This window comes from Akebia trifoliata, chromosome 4 (assembly GCF_017979445.1).
Source record: "Akebia trifoliata isolate Shusen 1 chromosome 4, ASM1797944v1, whole genome shotgun sequence".
NCBI classification, from domain to species: Eukaryota; Viridiplantae; Streptophyta; class Magnoliopsida; order Ranunculales; family Lardizabalaceae; genus Akebia; species Akebia trifoliata.
In genome coordinates, this window is record NC_141378.1 from 41,509,823 (window position 1) to 41,525,311 (window position 15,489).

The 15,489-nt window shown below is 37.0% G+C and overlaps 1 protein-coding gene across 4 annotated transcripts; it reads right to left on the reverse strand.

The window, feature by feature from the left end:
- Positions 1-994: 994 nt before the first annotated feature.
- Positions 995-14,892, reverse strand: LOC147405022 (B3 domain-containing protein Os01g0723500-like). 4 transcript variants are annotated; one of them, XR_015178043.1, is made up of 6 exons: positions 14,479-14,892; positions 7,102-7,531; positions 5,964-6,109; positions 3,797-4,277; positions 3,417-3,519; positions 1,592-1,729 (listed from the first exon to the last, which is right to left on the reverse strand). XR_015178043.1 is itself a non-coding variant. In XM_086441147.1 (4 exons), the coding sequence occupies exons 1-4, from the start codon at positions 14,533-14,535 to the stop codon at positions 1,451-1,453; spliced, it is 912 nt and encodes a 303-aa protein (XP_086297273.1). In that variant the 5' UTR covers positions 14,536-14,876; the 3' UTR covers positions 995-1,450. The 4 variants fall into 4 exon arrangements, 1 of the variants encoding a protein (XP_086297273.1); XR_015178042.1 differs by lacking the exon at positions 3,417-3,519 and having other exon boundaries at positions 1,591-1,729; XR_015178044.1 differs by lacking the exon at positions 3,417-3,519 and having other exon boundaries at positions 1,594-1,729; positions 3,915-4,277.
- Between the last annotated feature and the right edge of the window lie 597 nt (positions 14,893-15,489).

Sequence of the window (15,489 nt, forward strand, 5' to 3'; positions counted from 1 at the left end):
ATATAGATTTTAAGTTCATAGAATTTTGTCCTCTACATCTAGTGGCATCATATCATGTTTTTGGATGCCATATGGTGAGATCAATGACACTTATAAGATTTGAAATATTACCAAGTTAGTAAGGCTAGACTTAATAAAAAACAATATAAACAAAACAAATTCTATGGGAACCAATTTAAATGAAAGAATACGTAGAGATTTTCCGTGATGATACGCTCAAACAATGAAAAAGGATTTGCAAGTACATCATTCGCATGTCAAATGATTTGTCAGATAAATATTTTTCTTACAATCAAACGTGCACTTAGATATATATTTTTTATTTATTTCAACGATTTATTAAATAAAATAAAGAACGAAAGTGATATTCTAAAATTTTAGATGATCCTAACTTTTGAATTGAGTGTCAATTTCATAACTATGGTATATACATTTTGGGTATTTCAAGGAAATTTACCCTGTATTGAAGTTGAAAAAATGAAAAATCTGAATCACATTGTAATTCTAGATGATTTTTTCAGAAAACTAGTGCCAAATGACACTTATCTCTGCGAGCTATGCGGCCCACGACCTAATCACTTTTTTAAGTTAACACACTGTTGTATTGTGTTTTTTATTTATTTTAATATTATAAATATAGCCTTATTTGTCCAATGTGGGACTAAAAAAGCCTTAGAAGATTTTAAAATTTATTGTTAAACTTAAATCATTGGAAAGGTAACTATACTTGAGTCAATCCAGTGATTTCGAGTTTCGACAAAGCCCCTCCATGTTTTGGTGAGTTTGAGTAACACCCATACATTCAAACTAATGACATGCCCCTTGACCTTGGACTTCTCTGATAAATTAATCAAAATTACCTAAATACCCTTAACTTCAACATGTAAACAGAAACCCTCGATTTTTCTTCCAAAAATCAGTTAACGGTTTAAAAAAAAACATTTATTTGTGCAAATGACAGATAAAAAATTCAAAATTTAGTTTCTTCAGATTATTTTTTCCATTTGTTTCCGCTCTTTTTTCAAAATAATAATATTAATAATAATACAGTATAAAGCCCATCCCGAGCAGGGCCTGAAACAGTTTCGGACTGGGCTTTGTGGCCCAGTTTACAACCCTTGTCACAAACCACCAAACAAATCTATTTCTTAACTGAGTAATATCTACATGACATAATCTGTAGGATTGACAGTTGTGGGACACTTCAAAATGGGAATCAATCCATGTGTCTGCTGACACTTTCATTTTAGTACAAAATGACTACCATGGTAACATAGCACATAATTAGTATATACATACCTGTACATACGAGACTATTTAGTTCGATGCGGCCCATTTTCACCCCGGCTTCACAACTGCCTGCCATGATCTCAAATATAAAGCTCAAAAATGTGCCGAAGAAATAGTGCTCCTTGTCCAATAGATCCTCCGGCCCTTTCCTGTGCTAGGTTTACGTGTTTAAGCGAGAAGAGCGACGACACATCTGACTACCAATTCGGAAAATATGAACCTGCATGTGAAGTTCATGCCCAAGCTCGAACACACAATAATCTCCAATTTTTAGATTGTGAGCATGCAAAAAGGCTCTCCACCCTCCAAACAACAAATGTTGGTTTCTTGCAGGATAAAATTTGAAATTCACCAACCATATTTTCCCCTCTAGATTTTGCAGGGCTACCTTTGATGACACACTTGGAAGATGCAACCTTGCAAAGTGAACTGGTATTGTCTGCATAAGCAAAGTATGTATCTGATCAATGAAAGGATATATTACAATAACAGTTCGCATATTATTTGAAATTGAGACCCATTAATTTGCACAAGATTGGCAATCTTTCATTTGAATCACATATGAGCATGTGTCATGGTCATGCTTGTTGCAATGCATAACCATAAGGTAATTTTAGGTGATGACATGCAAGTAAGCCTAAATAGAATCCCCCACACAAAAGAAAGGCAACAGTGAAAGGGAAAATACTCAAAGGCAACTTTTATTATCAATCGCATTTACGAGGCAATGCACAATGTACACGGGACTTACTACATGGCAACTCTTTTGACACATGGTGGGTAACTTGTATGCTTGGACTTGGTGCTTGCCTTCAGTCTTTCATCCATTTTCTAAAGAAAACGTCAAGATTGGAGGCCAATCATACTAGGCCTAAAAGATGGTCCAGGCTCGACACAAAAGGTCCATTTACAACTAAATGTAGGCCAAATGTTCATGAAACATAAAGGTACAAGCACACAATGCTACATGAATGCTTTGGGGGCATGTCCAGTGCTGGTGGATGCCTAAGACACAGACACTAAATTAAGGACATCGCAAAATGGCGGCTGGGTTCTGCTCATGAAAATCACAAGCACCATTGGTAGCACAGTCGTAGTCGTTCAAAGTTTATATGGCACAACTCAAAAAATCAAAAGAAAATGAAGTTGGGCATACAACAAATGGCAATCTATCATTGGATCATTCATGAACATGGTGCATGCTCATGAAAATCACAATCACCATCGGCAGTTGTAGTCCTTCTGTCACGATCCTGGTAATGTGCCTGCCCAGGACAGGGAAAGGACTGCTGAAACCGAGGGGTTGAAGTGGAACCATCCTGTGCGCTGGATGAAATGGCAAGGGGAGTCATGAATTTAGTCGCACATTGGCGTGGTAGACGTTTGAAGCCTTGGCTAGGGAAAACTTAACCCTATCATGTAGGAAGCGTTTTAAAGCCGTGAGGGCTTCGGCACAAAGCAGACGATATCCTACAAGTGTAGGCCAGGGGCGCTACAAATGGTATCAAAGCCGATAACGGCTCATCCTGTTGGGTAGGGAGAATGTCACAATCCCATCGGTACACCTACCCAGGGCAAGGAAATGGCTGCTAAGACCGAGGGTTGAAGTAGAGCCATCATGTGTGTTGGATGGAATGGCATGGGGAGTCGTGAGTTTAGTCTCACATCGACGGGGTAGACATTCGACGCCTAAGCTATAAGGGAAAACTTGACCCTATCATGGAGGACGAGTTTTAAAGCCATGTGAGCTTCAGCCCAAAGGAGACAATATCCTACCAGTGTGGACCAGGGGCACTACACCATCACAATTTATAATTATATTGCAATGTTCACTGAAACAAAATGCAGCTGAGCAGTTGGAAGTTGAAACCCAACAATTTAAAAAAAAAAAAGGGAATCTCAAATAATTTATGAACATGGCGATGTCTGCTCATGAAAATCACAAGCACAATAGGTAGCACGGAGTGAGTAAGTGGAGAGGGTGAAGGGGGTGTGTGTGTAGAGAGGGTGGAGGGTGGAGGGTGTGGGTGGGTGGAATTGTTTCAACTGCCAAGAACAAAACAGAAGATTGATTCCTCATTTCTGATGAGCCAAAATCCAATAAAACGGCAAGGCATGGAGCATACCTAAGACAGAAAATAATTGGTGTGAGTCAGTTGGACTTGAACCCGTTGCAAAATGCAAATCAATTGAGCTATGTTTCCAACCCTACTTTGGGCAAATCTTTCACTCCGAAAAATAAAAGATGTAATGGCCTTATTCTTTCAAGTTAATATTTCCTTGTTTCCTTTTCAATCATTTTAAGAGAAAATTTTTAGCTACTTCCAATGTGTTGGAATGCAAAACAGTGTGGCTAGTACACATCAACCTATACAACATACTAGTTGATAGATAATATAACAGACAGGATTGTATCACAACGTCAGTGTCATTTATATTCACCCCAAGGATTCAAGAAGCAATGGTAATATGTACCAAAAGACACAAGGTATGCATAAAAACTAACCAAATGAAACGGGGGTCCCACGTGTATCGTTTCATTTGTACCACAAAGTAAGGAAACAAGGAAGTAAAAGAGTATGCTGCTTCCTTTGCTTCCATTCCTTTGATTATCATGATCTGACCTGGTTCAGATAGAAAAGGTGCTGAAGAAATAGTGCTCCTTGACCGATAGATCCTCCAGCCCTTTCCTTCACTAGGTTTATGTGTTTCTTCCTTTAAGCCAACAGAGCAACGAGACATCTGACCACTAACTCGGAAAATATGAACCTGCACGTCAAGTTCCTGGACAAGTTCGAACACACAATAATCTCCATTTTTAAGATTGTTAGCACGCGAAAAGGCTCTCCACCTCCAAACAATGAATGTTGGCGACTTGAGGGATAAAAATGAAAATTCACCATCCACATTTTCCCTTCTTGATTTTGTAGGGCCACCTTTCCTGGTACACTTGGAAAATGTGACCTTGCAAAGTGAGCTGGTATTGTCTACACAAGTGAAATATCTATCTGGTCATAAAAAGATAAGTTAACCAGTTCACACGAAGAAAGAAATTGGGTATTTTGAAATTGAAACCCCTTGATTTACACAAGATCCGCAATCTTTCATTTGAATCACATATGAACACGTGTCACGGTCACGCTTGTTGCAACGCAATACCATTGGCACTTTTAGGTTATTACTTGCAAGTAAGCCTAAAGAGAATCCCTCACATAAAAGAAAGGCAACAGTGAAAGGGAAAATGCTCAAAGGAGACTTTTATTAATCAATCGCACTTACAAGGCAATGCATGTTGTACATGGGACTCATTACATGGAAACTCTTTGACACATGCTAGGCAACTCATATGCATACGAGACTCATATACCAAGTCTTTCATCCATTTTCTAAAGAAAACGCTTGTAGGCCAGTCATACTAGGCCTAAAAGATGGTTCAGGCCCACACAAAAGGTCAATTCACAATTACATGTAGGACAAATGAACCTGACACACAAAGATACAGGGACATGTCCGGTGCTGGTGGATTCCTTAGACATTGACACAATATTAGGGATCTTGCAAAATGTCGGGTCTCTTGAAAATCACAAGCTCCATTGGTAGCACAGTTGTAGTCCTTGATATTTTATATGAAACAACTCAAAGAAACAAAAGAAAATGAAGTTGGGCATACAACGAATGGCAATCTATCATTTGAATCATTCATGAAAAAGCGGTGTTTGCTCATGAAAATACATGCACCATTGGTAGCACAATTGTAATCCTTCACAGTTTATAATTATATTGGAACATTCACAACAACAAAATGCAATAGAGCATTTGGAAGTTAAAACCCACCAATTTAGAAAAGATTGGGATTCTCCCATCATTCATGAACATGGTGAGGTCTGTTCATGAAAATCACAAGCACCATTGGTAGCAAAATCGTACTTCAGTTTCCATAACACAATAAATGTTCACTAAGGTTATGATTCATAGTTTTAGAACATGGGAAATGTTGTGTAGAAGCACCCAAATAATGTGGTTCGGCAAAATTGCCTACGTTCATGGGCGGCGATTAAAATTTCTTATTGATGAAGTCACGAAAAAATACAATATAATTTAGGGTTTTCCATATATAAAATATATATATATATATAATAAAGAAAGTTGTACAAACACCAAAAACGAAATGAGGTGAGTTCTGCTCCTAAATCCCCGACACTCTGAGATGAACCCAAATCCTACATACCTCCACAAAATTATCCTAAGATCAGGGCCATAAATAACAGGAAGTTCCAGATTTTTTTTCCCTATTGCAGATGAAGCTCCAAGTTTGGCAGTCCGGGACAATAAGATTTGAGGGTGGGTAAGCTGGACTTGAACCCGTTGCAATATGTAAATCAACCGAGCTATGGTTCCAACCCTACTTGGGCAATTCTTTCACTCCAAAAAATAAAGATGTTATGACCTTATTCTTCTAAGTTAATATCTACTCGTTTCCTTTTCAATCTTTTTAAGAGCAGTTTTTTAACTACTTCAAATGCATTGGAATGCAAAACAGAGTGGCTAGTTCACATCCACCAATACAATGTACTAGCTGATAGATGATATAATAGACAAAATTATATCAGAACATCAGTGTCATTTACATTCACCCCAAGGATTCAAGAAGCAATGTATGCATAAAAACTCACCACTTGAAACGGGAGTCCCACGTTGTATCGTTTCATTTGTATCACAAAATAAGGAAACAAGGAAGTAAAAGAGTATGCTGCTTCCTTTGCTTCTATTCCTTTGGTTACCACGATCCTATCTGGTTTCAGCACCGGCCCTTTTTCTCCTGCATCAGACAAAACAATAATCACAAGTCCAAGGTAACATAGAAGAGCAAGAAATCATGCATCTTCATCTGTTTAAGAAGGGGGTTCCATTTTTTTATTGATAGGTTGACTATTTATTTTATTAAAAAAAAACATGTGGTCAATAGACCAACCGGCAAGAAGAATACAATTAACAGGGTTCCAAATTTAGAAGTGAAACCAAATGGCAATGCATATTATCTCAAATCATCCAAAATAGCTTGTTAGAAAGAAGTGTAGCCTCTAATATGACATTGTAGTTGTTTTAGTCATATTTGGTAGATGGATCAACCAATTAATGGCAGCACTCTAGTACAAAGTCCGTCACTTGTTTGCACCGAAATGCACGAGCTACTAAATGATATTATGCATAGAATACGTAAAATGTAACGCATGTGGACAAATATGTATCCATAAATGATAGTATATACATTCTTAAATTTATTTATTTATTTTTTGTGATAGGAAAAGAGAATTTATTAAGAGGAGGAGAAAAATGCATACAGAGAAGGAGGTTGAGATGTTTACATAATCCCACCTAAGAACCCCCAAGAAAGAAAGGGAGAAACATAGGGAGAAGATAAAAAGGCAAGGCATGAGATAGACTTCAAAGATATAATTCCTCGTTGCCTACATGATCCCACCAAACCAAGAAGTCTTCAAAGAAAAAAAAAAGACTAATATTTGTGGGAATGTTTTCATTTATGATTAAGACTTCCGAGTACCACACTGATTGACTTCAAACTGTTAAAACATAAATATTTGATTAGATATCCTGAAAATAACCCATCATATTGATGGTTGCACAGAGAAGTAATGATGTTTTAATAGAAGTTGGAGTGTTTTCTCCAGAAGAAAATGAAAAGAAGTTTCATAAACCCAAATTGCATGGTTGAAACATCTAAAAGACAACAATACTTCTTTAAAAAAATAACGGAATGAATATTTTTCCCGAGATCCAAATTGTTCTAACCTTGATGTGAATCTGACTGGTCAGACTGATGTGGATATTTCTGTTCAAGGATGCATTCCTTTTTACGCTTCTTTGAATGGTTAGAAAGGTGTCTGGGTTCCAGAGAACTCTTCCATCGTCTCTGTCTCTTACTTCCATGGCGGTTGGCTGCTTCTTGGGAACATTTAACCATAAAAGCATCCTCTCGCTCACATGTACTTTTATCAAAGATCTTTACTTTGAAATGCATATTACCACAATGTTTGAACACTAAAAATTCACCTAATCTCAAGGAGTGAGCACTTGAAAACTCTTCCCAACCATCTTGTAGATACATGTCATTCGTAATTTTATTTAGTTTAACATGCCAACAACTACCGCTTGGACCCTCTATAATAGCTACTTTTGATGATTCTTGTGAAATTTGCTTCACAAAGGCCAGTGGAATCCGCTACAAAATAGAAAACTCACTTTCAGAACCATAACAGTAATAAAAAGATATACAAAAGGGATGGAAAAGCATGCTCTAAATGAACCATTAGATTAGTAGCAAATGAAAATGAGCATTCAACTAGTTATACAAAGTATGCCGATTAAAAAAAAAAAAAATTATACAATGTTACTAATCCTGGAAGAAACACGTATATGATACTGTGACTTACAGTCTTGATTTTTTTTGTTTTTTTGTTTTATTAAGAAAAAGAAATGGTGGTCGAGCTGACCAACCTTACAAAAGCCAAACATGCCACAAAAACTCCAAAAACGGTAACTGAGTCTCATTAAGATTACAGACTATCCCACCTAACTAGAAAGTCCTCCAAAAAATATACCCTTAAACATCTTGTGGACTTTAGACCAAAAAAACAACACTGCAAAGACTGAAATAATAAGATCATGAGTCGAAGCTTCCTTTCCTTCAAAGATATGATTATTCAGATGGACCAACAAATCACAAAGGGAAGTATCCCCCAAAGAGTACGTTTTGACTTCCTGAAAGGAGCACCTCTCTGTAGCTAAGACTCAAAAGCCAAATGCATGACATGGGAAAAAAGCCCACCACTCCAAACAAAAAGAGGAAATGGTCCCAAACATCTCTTGCTACCGAACAATGGAACCATTTGCACACAGTATTCCATCAGCATTCCTTAGAATAATCGATACAGAATTTTCATCCATTAAAATAAAATGAGACTGTTTTCCGTTGCTGTACACATGATTTAAGGGGAGAATGTTACAGGGATTCAAAATTGCTTTACTATCAAGACATTCCCCAATGCATGAACGAGGATTCAAAGAAATAAAAGGTTGCACTTGCACTCATCTTCTCAGTTGAATCTCTTACCTTGCAAGCCTACAGTCATGGATGTCAAGGCCTTTCACATCACTATGAAATAGCCCAATCTCTACTATTTGCCATTTTTACTATACAGAATAGAAGAAACCAAACTCTACACCCCTCTTTTTTCCATCTCATCGCAATGTTGCTAACTTCGTCTCTCTCAAATTATCACACAACAACTTTCTATTGTGGGAAACACAGATACTCTCATTGATTGAGAGTCAAGATCTACTTGAATTTATTAATGGAGACACACCAATGCCAAATTGAGAAGCGGCATCTGCTAATGAAGGAGAAGGACTTCCTAATCCAGACTCAATGTCATGGATTCACACCGATCGGCTTGTGAAAGCATGGATCACCGGAACTCTCTCAGAAGATGTTCTTGGACTGATTGTAGGTTTAAAAACCTCATATGAAGTATGGCATGCATTGGAAAATGCCTTTGCACAAAACTCTCAAGCTTGAGAGTTTGAATTATTGTCAAAGATGCACAGTCTAAAGAAGGGTACATCATCTCTTTCCAAATATTTGAGCGCATTCAAATCAATATGTGATCAATTGAATGCCACTAGAAAACCAGTTTCTGATCAAAATAAGGTCTTTTGGGTCCTTAGTGGACTCGGTTCTAAATATGAATCACTTGCTACAACGATGTTAAAACCCCCTGTTCCCTCTTATTCTGACTTGATTCCCTTGCTTCAAAGCCATGTATTGAGAAATAAGGGAAATCAAATTGAGACTCCCAATCCTTCTATGGCATTCTATAGTCAACAATCTGGGAGAAACAATGCTAGGGGAAGAGGCTTTTCTACTAGAGGCAGAGGACGATCATTTACCTCTAAGGGCTGAGGTTTTCCCCAAACAGGGCAAAGGTTCAACAACCAACACAAAAACACCAAATTTGCTGGCCAACAAAATGCACATCCTCTTCAAAATCATACAGATAATATCATTATAACATGTCAGATTTGCAAAAAACATGGTCATGATGCTCTCCATTGTTGGCATTGCTTCAATAATAGCTTTCAAGCTGAAGATATTACTCAAGCTCTAGCTGTAATGCAAGTTTCCAATACTCAAGATGCCAATTGGTTTCCTGACACTGGAGCATCGGCTCATATCACTGAAAATGCAGGTATACTTACAAATTTAATTCCTTATGTTGGAACTGATTCTGTTATGACTGGAAATGGAAAATGCCTGTATATTTCTCATGTCAGGGAAGGAAAAATTTATAGTGGTACTACATCTCTTCCTTCACACAATGTGCTAGTCGTACCTGATATTAAAAAGAGTTTACTATCTGTATCTCAGCTGACTACTGATTATCCTTGCTATTTTGTATTTAATGGTGATTGTTTTCAAAGAAAGGACAAGTGGACGAATCAGGCACTGGCATCAGGGAATAAATGTGGTGGTCTCTACGCTTTGGATAGTACACACAAGGAAGCTTACTTTTCTAATCGATTTCGGACTACTAGTACAGGTGTGTGGCACCAATGACTTGGACATCTGCAAGAGTTAGTTCTTACATTTCTCAAAAATAATGGGTTAATTTCTGTTAGTAGTACATCAAGTGCAATGTGCACAAGTTGTCTATTGAGTAAGAATGCTCAGTTAACTTTCTTTGCATCTACTAATCGGTCTATGGACCCACTAAATAAAGTTCATTGTGATTTGTAGGGAGCTGCTCCTCTTACTTCAGTTCAAGGTTTTCGATATTATGTCGTTTTTGTTGATGATTTCTCACATCCGCTAAAGAGAAAATCTGATTTTTTTGAGTCTTTTCTCATTTTTCACAAAATGGTTGAAAGACAACTTGATCGAAAAATTAAGATTTTTCAATCCGATGGAGGTGGTGAATTTTCAAAAACAGAATTCTTAAATCATTTGGCCGAATGCGGTATCATCCATCAATTATCTTGCCCAGGTACACCACAACAAAATAGTTTAGCGGAGCACAAACATCAACATGTGATAGAATTGGGCCTTGCCATGATGTATAATGCTGGGGTTCCAATATAGTATTGGGTAGAGGCATTTTCTACGGCAATTTTTCTCATATATCGACTTCCATCACTGACTTTGAATATGGCTTGTCCCTACACTGCCTTGATTCAGAAAAGACCGGACCATGCTACAGTTCTAGTATTTGGCTCTTGTTGCTTCCCATATTTACGTAACCATACCACAAATAAATTTGAGCCTCGATCCTTGCCGTGTATTTTTCTTGGGTATAGTGATAAACACAAAGGTTACCGTTGCCTTCATCGCACTACGAGTAGAGTGTATATCTCATGTCATGTTGTCTTCAATGGAAATAATTTTCCTTTTGCTCAACTCACTTCTAATGTTGAACAGGAAAATAGTGATTTCTCTACCTTCAATGAGTGGGCTGATCCTTGTAACTCACCTGTCTCTACCATCATTGGTCCACCTTCCTCATCTAATGAGCCACCTCCCATCACTAGTTTAGTTCTCCAAACCTTTTCACCTATTTTCTCCCAAACCAATCAACACCTTCCTAATGTTGAACTAAATCCCAACCCCATCGGTTGCCCCTCCCATTGAACCAAACCCTCACAATGACATTTCTCAACACATCTTACCCAACCAACCAATCCAACCATCTAGTCTCATTCCCAATCATTCTACAACTATTCCTATTTCTTAGAATACCATTTCCCCTCCCAATCCACCTTCTTGTCCATCATCTCACTCTATGGTTACTAGAAGCAAGGTGGGTACCTTTAAACCAAATCCCAAGTATGCTCTTCTCACCTCTCCCATTCCCCTTGAACCTAAGACAGTCAAGTCGGCCATGAAACATGATGGTTGGAAGCATGCCATGATGGAAGAAATGCAAGCTCTTACACATAATCATACTTGGGATCTTGTTCCTAGGTCCCCATTGATGAATATTGTGGGATGTCGTTGGGTATTCAAAACTAAGTCACCAGCTGATGGTGGTTTAGAATGTCTTAAGGCCCGATTAGTTGCTAAGGGTATAACCAACATGAAGGTATTGATTTCTCTGAAACATTTAGTCCTGTCATCTGACCTGGAAGTATTCATACTGTTCTTACTGTTGCTACTATAAAAGGATGGCCTATTCGTCAATTAGACGTTAAAAATGCATTTCTTCATGGATACCTACAAGAACCTATTTATATGGAAGAACCTCTAGGCTTTATTGATTCATCTCATCCTCATGTAGTATGTCGCCTTAAACGTGCCCTCTATGGACTCAAGCAGGCCCCACGAGTATGGTTTGATCACTTTAGTACGTTTCTCCTTAGATATGGCTTCTTTTGTAGTGTTGTAGACTCTTCTCTCTTTATATATAGGCATGAGGGATCTATAATGGTCTTACTATTATACGTGGATGATATTATACTTATAGGAAATAATGCCTCACTCATTGATGACTTCGTCCACACTCTTAGTCTAACATTCTCCATGAAAGATCTTGGCTTGTTACATTATTTTTTGGGCATCAAGGTTCATCATTCTCCAAATGGACTTTTCTTATCTCAATACAAATATGCACAAGATCTTCTTCGTTGAGCAAATATGGACTCATGTAAGAGCATATCTACTCCTATGGCTGTTAAGGAAAGTTATATTCGTAGTTTCGATGACTTATTTTCTAATCCTACTCTTTATCAAATATTGTGGGTGGTTCGCAATACCTTACTATGACTCGGCTTGACCTCTTATATTTGGTCAATACAGTGTATCAATGCATGAGCTAACCAACTATTGATCATTTTCAATTGGTCAAACGCATCTTGCATTATGTTCGAGGAGCACTAGATCGTGGCCTTTGCATTCTTTCCAAAAGCACACTTGATCTATATGCGTTTTGTTCTATGATGTAGATTGGGCTGGATGCCCCACCTCTCGGCATTCAACTATGGGTTATTGCACCTTTCTTGGTTCGAATTGTCTCTCTTGGAATGCAAAGAAACAACTTACAGTTGCTCGCTCCAGCGCCGAAGCAGAGCATCTGGCCATGGCTTCTGCAATGGCCGAACTCACTTGGTTGTCTTTCATTCTCCGTGATCTTGGAGTTACTCTTTCCCAACCGTCTATGCTCTTTTGTAATAATATGAGTGCCCTCCGCATGACCGTCAATCCTGTTTTTCATGCTCGCACAAAGCATATTGAGATTGACTATCATTTTGTTAGAGACAAGGTGGCTCTTGGATCCTTGGTTACACGTTTCGTCCCATCACGTCTTCAACTTGCTAACATTCTTACCAAGCCGCTACCTAAAGCGTTATTTCTTGAATTAAGAGACAAACTTGGCCTGTGGTCTTGACCTCATTCCAGTTTGAGGGGGAGTATAGAAGACCAAGAATTTATGGTCCAGATCACTGCAAGTTTGGTTCTAAACCAACTACATGATTCACCTTATCATCTCAATGTTACGTCAAAGATAAGTATGACAAGTCTTTGGAATGGATCTGCCGAATGACTCAATCCCTCATAAAAGCTCTACTCATCTCTCTCTTGTAACAGTGTAATCCTTAAAATAAGGATACACCTCAACGGTTTTTGTTTATAAAAGGACGTCCTATGTACTTGTCATTAATATGAGAAAAAGAGGAAAATAAAATATATTTTTCAAATCTCTTTTGCTATTTAAAATTCTTTATCACTACATAGCAAAACTAGCTAAATTGAGTCACCAATTGAAGAAAAAGCATGAAAATAGGTTGTGAAAGGAGGCTGTAGAAATAATGCAACAATATTTTTATGTTTTGTGCAACACATATGATAGGTACCTTCTGAGTCCAACTCCCCAACCAATCAAACTCATTTCCTTCGAGAGTCTTAAGTGAATCAAATCTTATCAAGTTGCCTTTCGAGTCCAATTTTCTAACAAATCAGACTCATTTCCTCAAGACTCCTGTGAAGTTGCCTTCCAAGTTCGACTCCCTAATAAATCAAACTCATTTCCACTAAACTTGAATCAAATTCTATCGCATTATCTTTCAAGTCCGACTCTATTACAAAATGGTCACATTTCCTCAAGACTACTTGAATGACTCAAATCCTAACGAGTTACTTTCCAAGTCCAACTCGTTCCTCGAAGTCAATGAATTAGTCAAATCCAAGTCTGACTCCTTGACAAGTTGGACTTGGATCCTTCCTTTTCCTTTCTCCCAATTGGATGGAGTTTTCTAGTAGAAATAAGGTTAGAATTATTTATTTATTTATTATTTAGCTCTCTTGCAAAGAGAAAGGGATCATGGTTTTAAATCTTGTCCGATATCGAGATGACTCGCCCGAGTCATCTTGGTATCGTTCAACAACGATACGGATATACATGGTGTCTCAACAATCACATCATCTCGTGAGATAAATGAGATGTCTCGGACGATATTTTGAAAATCTCAACTGAGTCAGTAAAACTCGGCTGAGTCAACCGGGATTTTGTAGATTTTAATTAAAATAAATTATTTTTTTAGAATTTAAATGCTTTATGTAAATAAAATATAATTTTATGACTAAACATCTTCTAATCTACCTTATTTTATTAAAAATAACAATTATTTTAATTTAAATATATGTAAATTATTCATTTTAAATCGAGTTAAATCTTCATCTTGTCGGATGTAAATTGACTCATCCGAGGTAACTCGGTCTCGTCCATGGACGAGATGAGATGTCAAACCGAGTTTTGAAACGAGGGATTCACTAATGTCTTTGGGACTCATCTGCAATGACTCAATGAGTTGGGTGACGTTTCATAATCCCACACAATCTCTAGATCTTGAAATCACACCAAAAGAAGAACAATAGAAGATGATCTTGAAATCACATAAAAAAAATGCTCATGTTCATGTAACGATCATCAAGATCAAGTTTTGTTCTTTATTTTAGACCCATAAATTAAAGATAAAAAAAAATAAATAAATAAAAAACTAAAAGGGGGGTATAATTGGTTCCGGAAATCAATTAAACTTCGTAGTAAAAAGCAGAAAATTACCAAATTTAAATATGAAGAAGTTATATAGAGTTTCGGATTACAGAAAGAAGATCATTACCAGTCTCTGTTCGAAATCCCCAATCATAACCTTAAAGAAATCAGTTTTCCTCTCCATTCTAATTAAGCTCTCCTTCACTCACTTAAACCCTAATTTCGATCTCCAGTTGTCGAAATGAGAGAGACGAGACAGATTCAGAAAATCTACATCTCTCTCTCTCCAAGAGAGAGAAAAAACGGCGGGAAATGGAAGAAAGTATGGTGGGAGTTACCGTACAATTGTCTGATGGCGGGAACGGACACGAAAAAGGCTACGGTGGATCGAAACAGACGAGGGTTTTGAAACTCCGTACCGTTGGGTGTTCGTTGAGATTCGTGTTTTAAGGATCATCAACAGAGAATGCCTAGGGAGGATGATCTTAGTATAGGATGAAATTACAAATCAAAATTACAAAAAATACCCCTCACTAGTCCATATTGACAAAAATATGTGACTTTTTAAAGATGTCCCAAGGAAATCACGATTTTAATAGTTGTTGATTAAATCACAATTTTTTTTAAAAATATAAGGTTAATCATGATTTAACATCGACAAATTATTTTATAATTTTAGTATTACTTTTTTATTTGATATACAAAATACGCATTTTCATACTCAAAACAATTAATTTTAATTTTAATTCATTTGATGTTTTCCATACTTTATTAATTTTTGTCTGACTTTTTTCGAAATTTTCTCTTGACGAACTATGCTCACTACATGCCACAATAACATGTATATGAATTCACAAAAAATAAATTTAGCCAAAGATACATTTATTAGCGTTTGAAAATTATAAAAATACCCCTCATTCATGTTATTACAAAATAAGGAATTATTTTATAAAATCATAAGCATACTCTTGTACTAAGTATGGAAAGTATTAAAATACACTTCATTGGTATTATTGCAAAATATCCTTGGCCGTGAGGGTATTTTTTGTAAATTCATATACATATTATTGTACCAAGTAGAGAAATAACTTTTACTATTTGAATAGTTTATTTGATGATGAGTACTTCAATTTTCAAT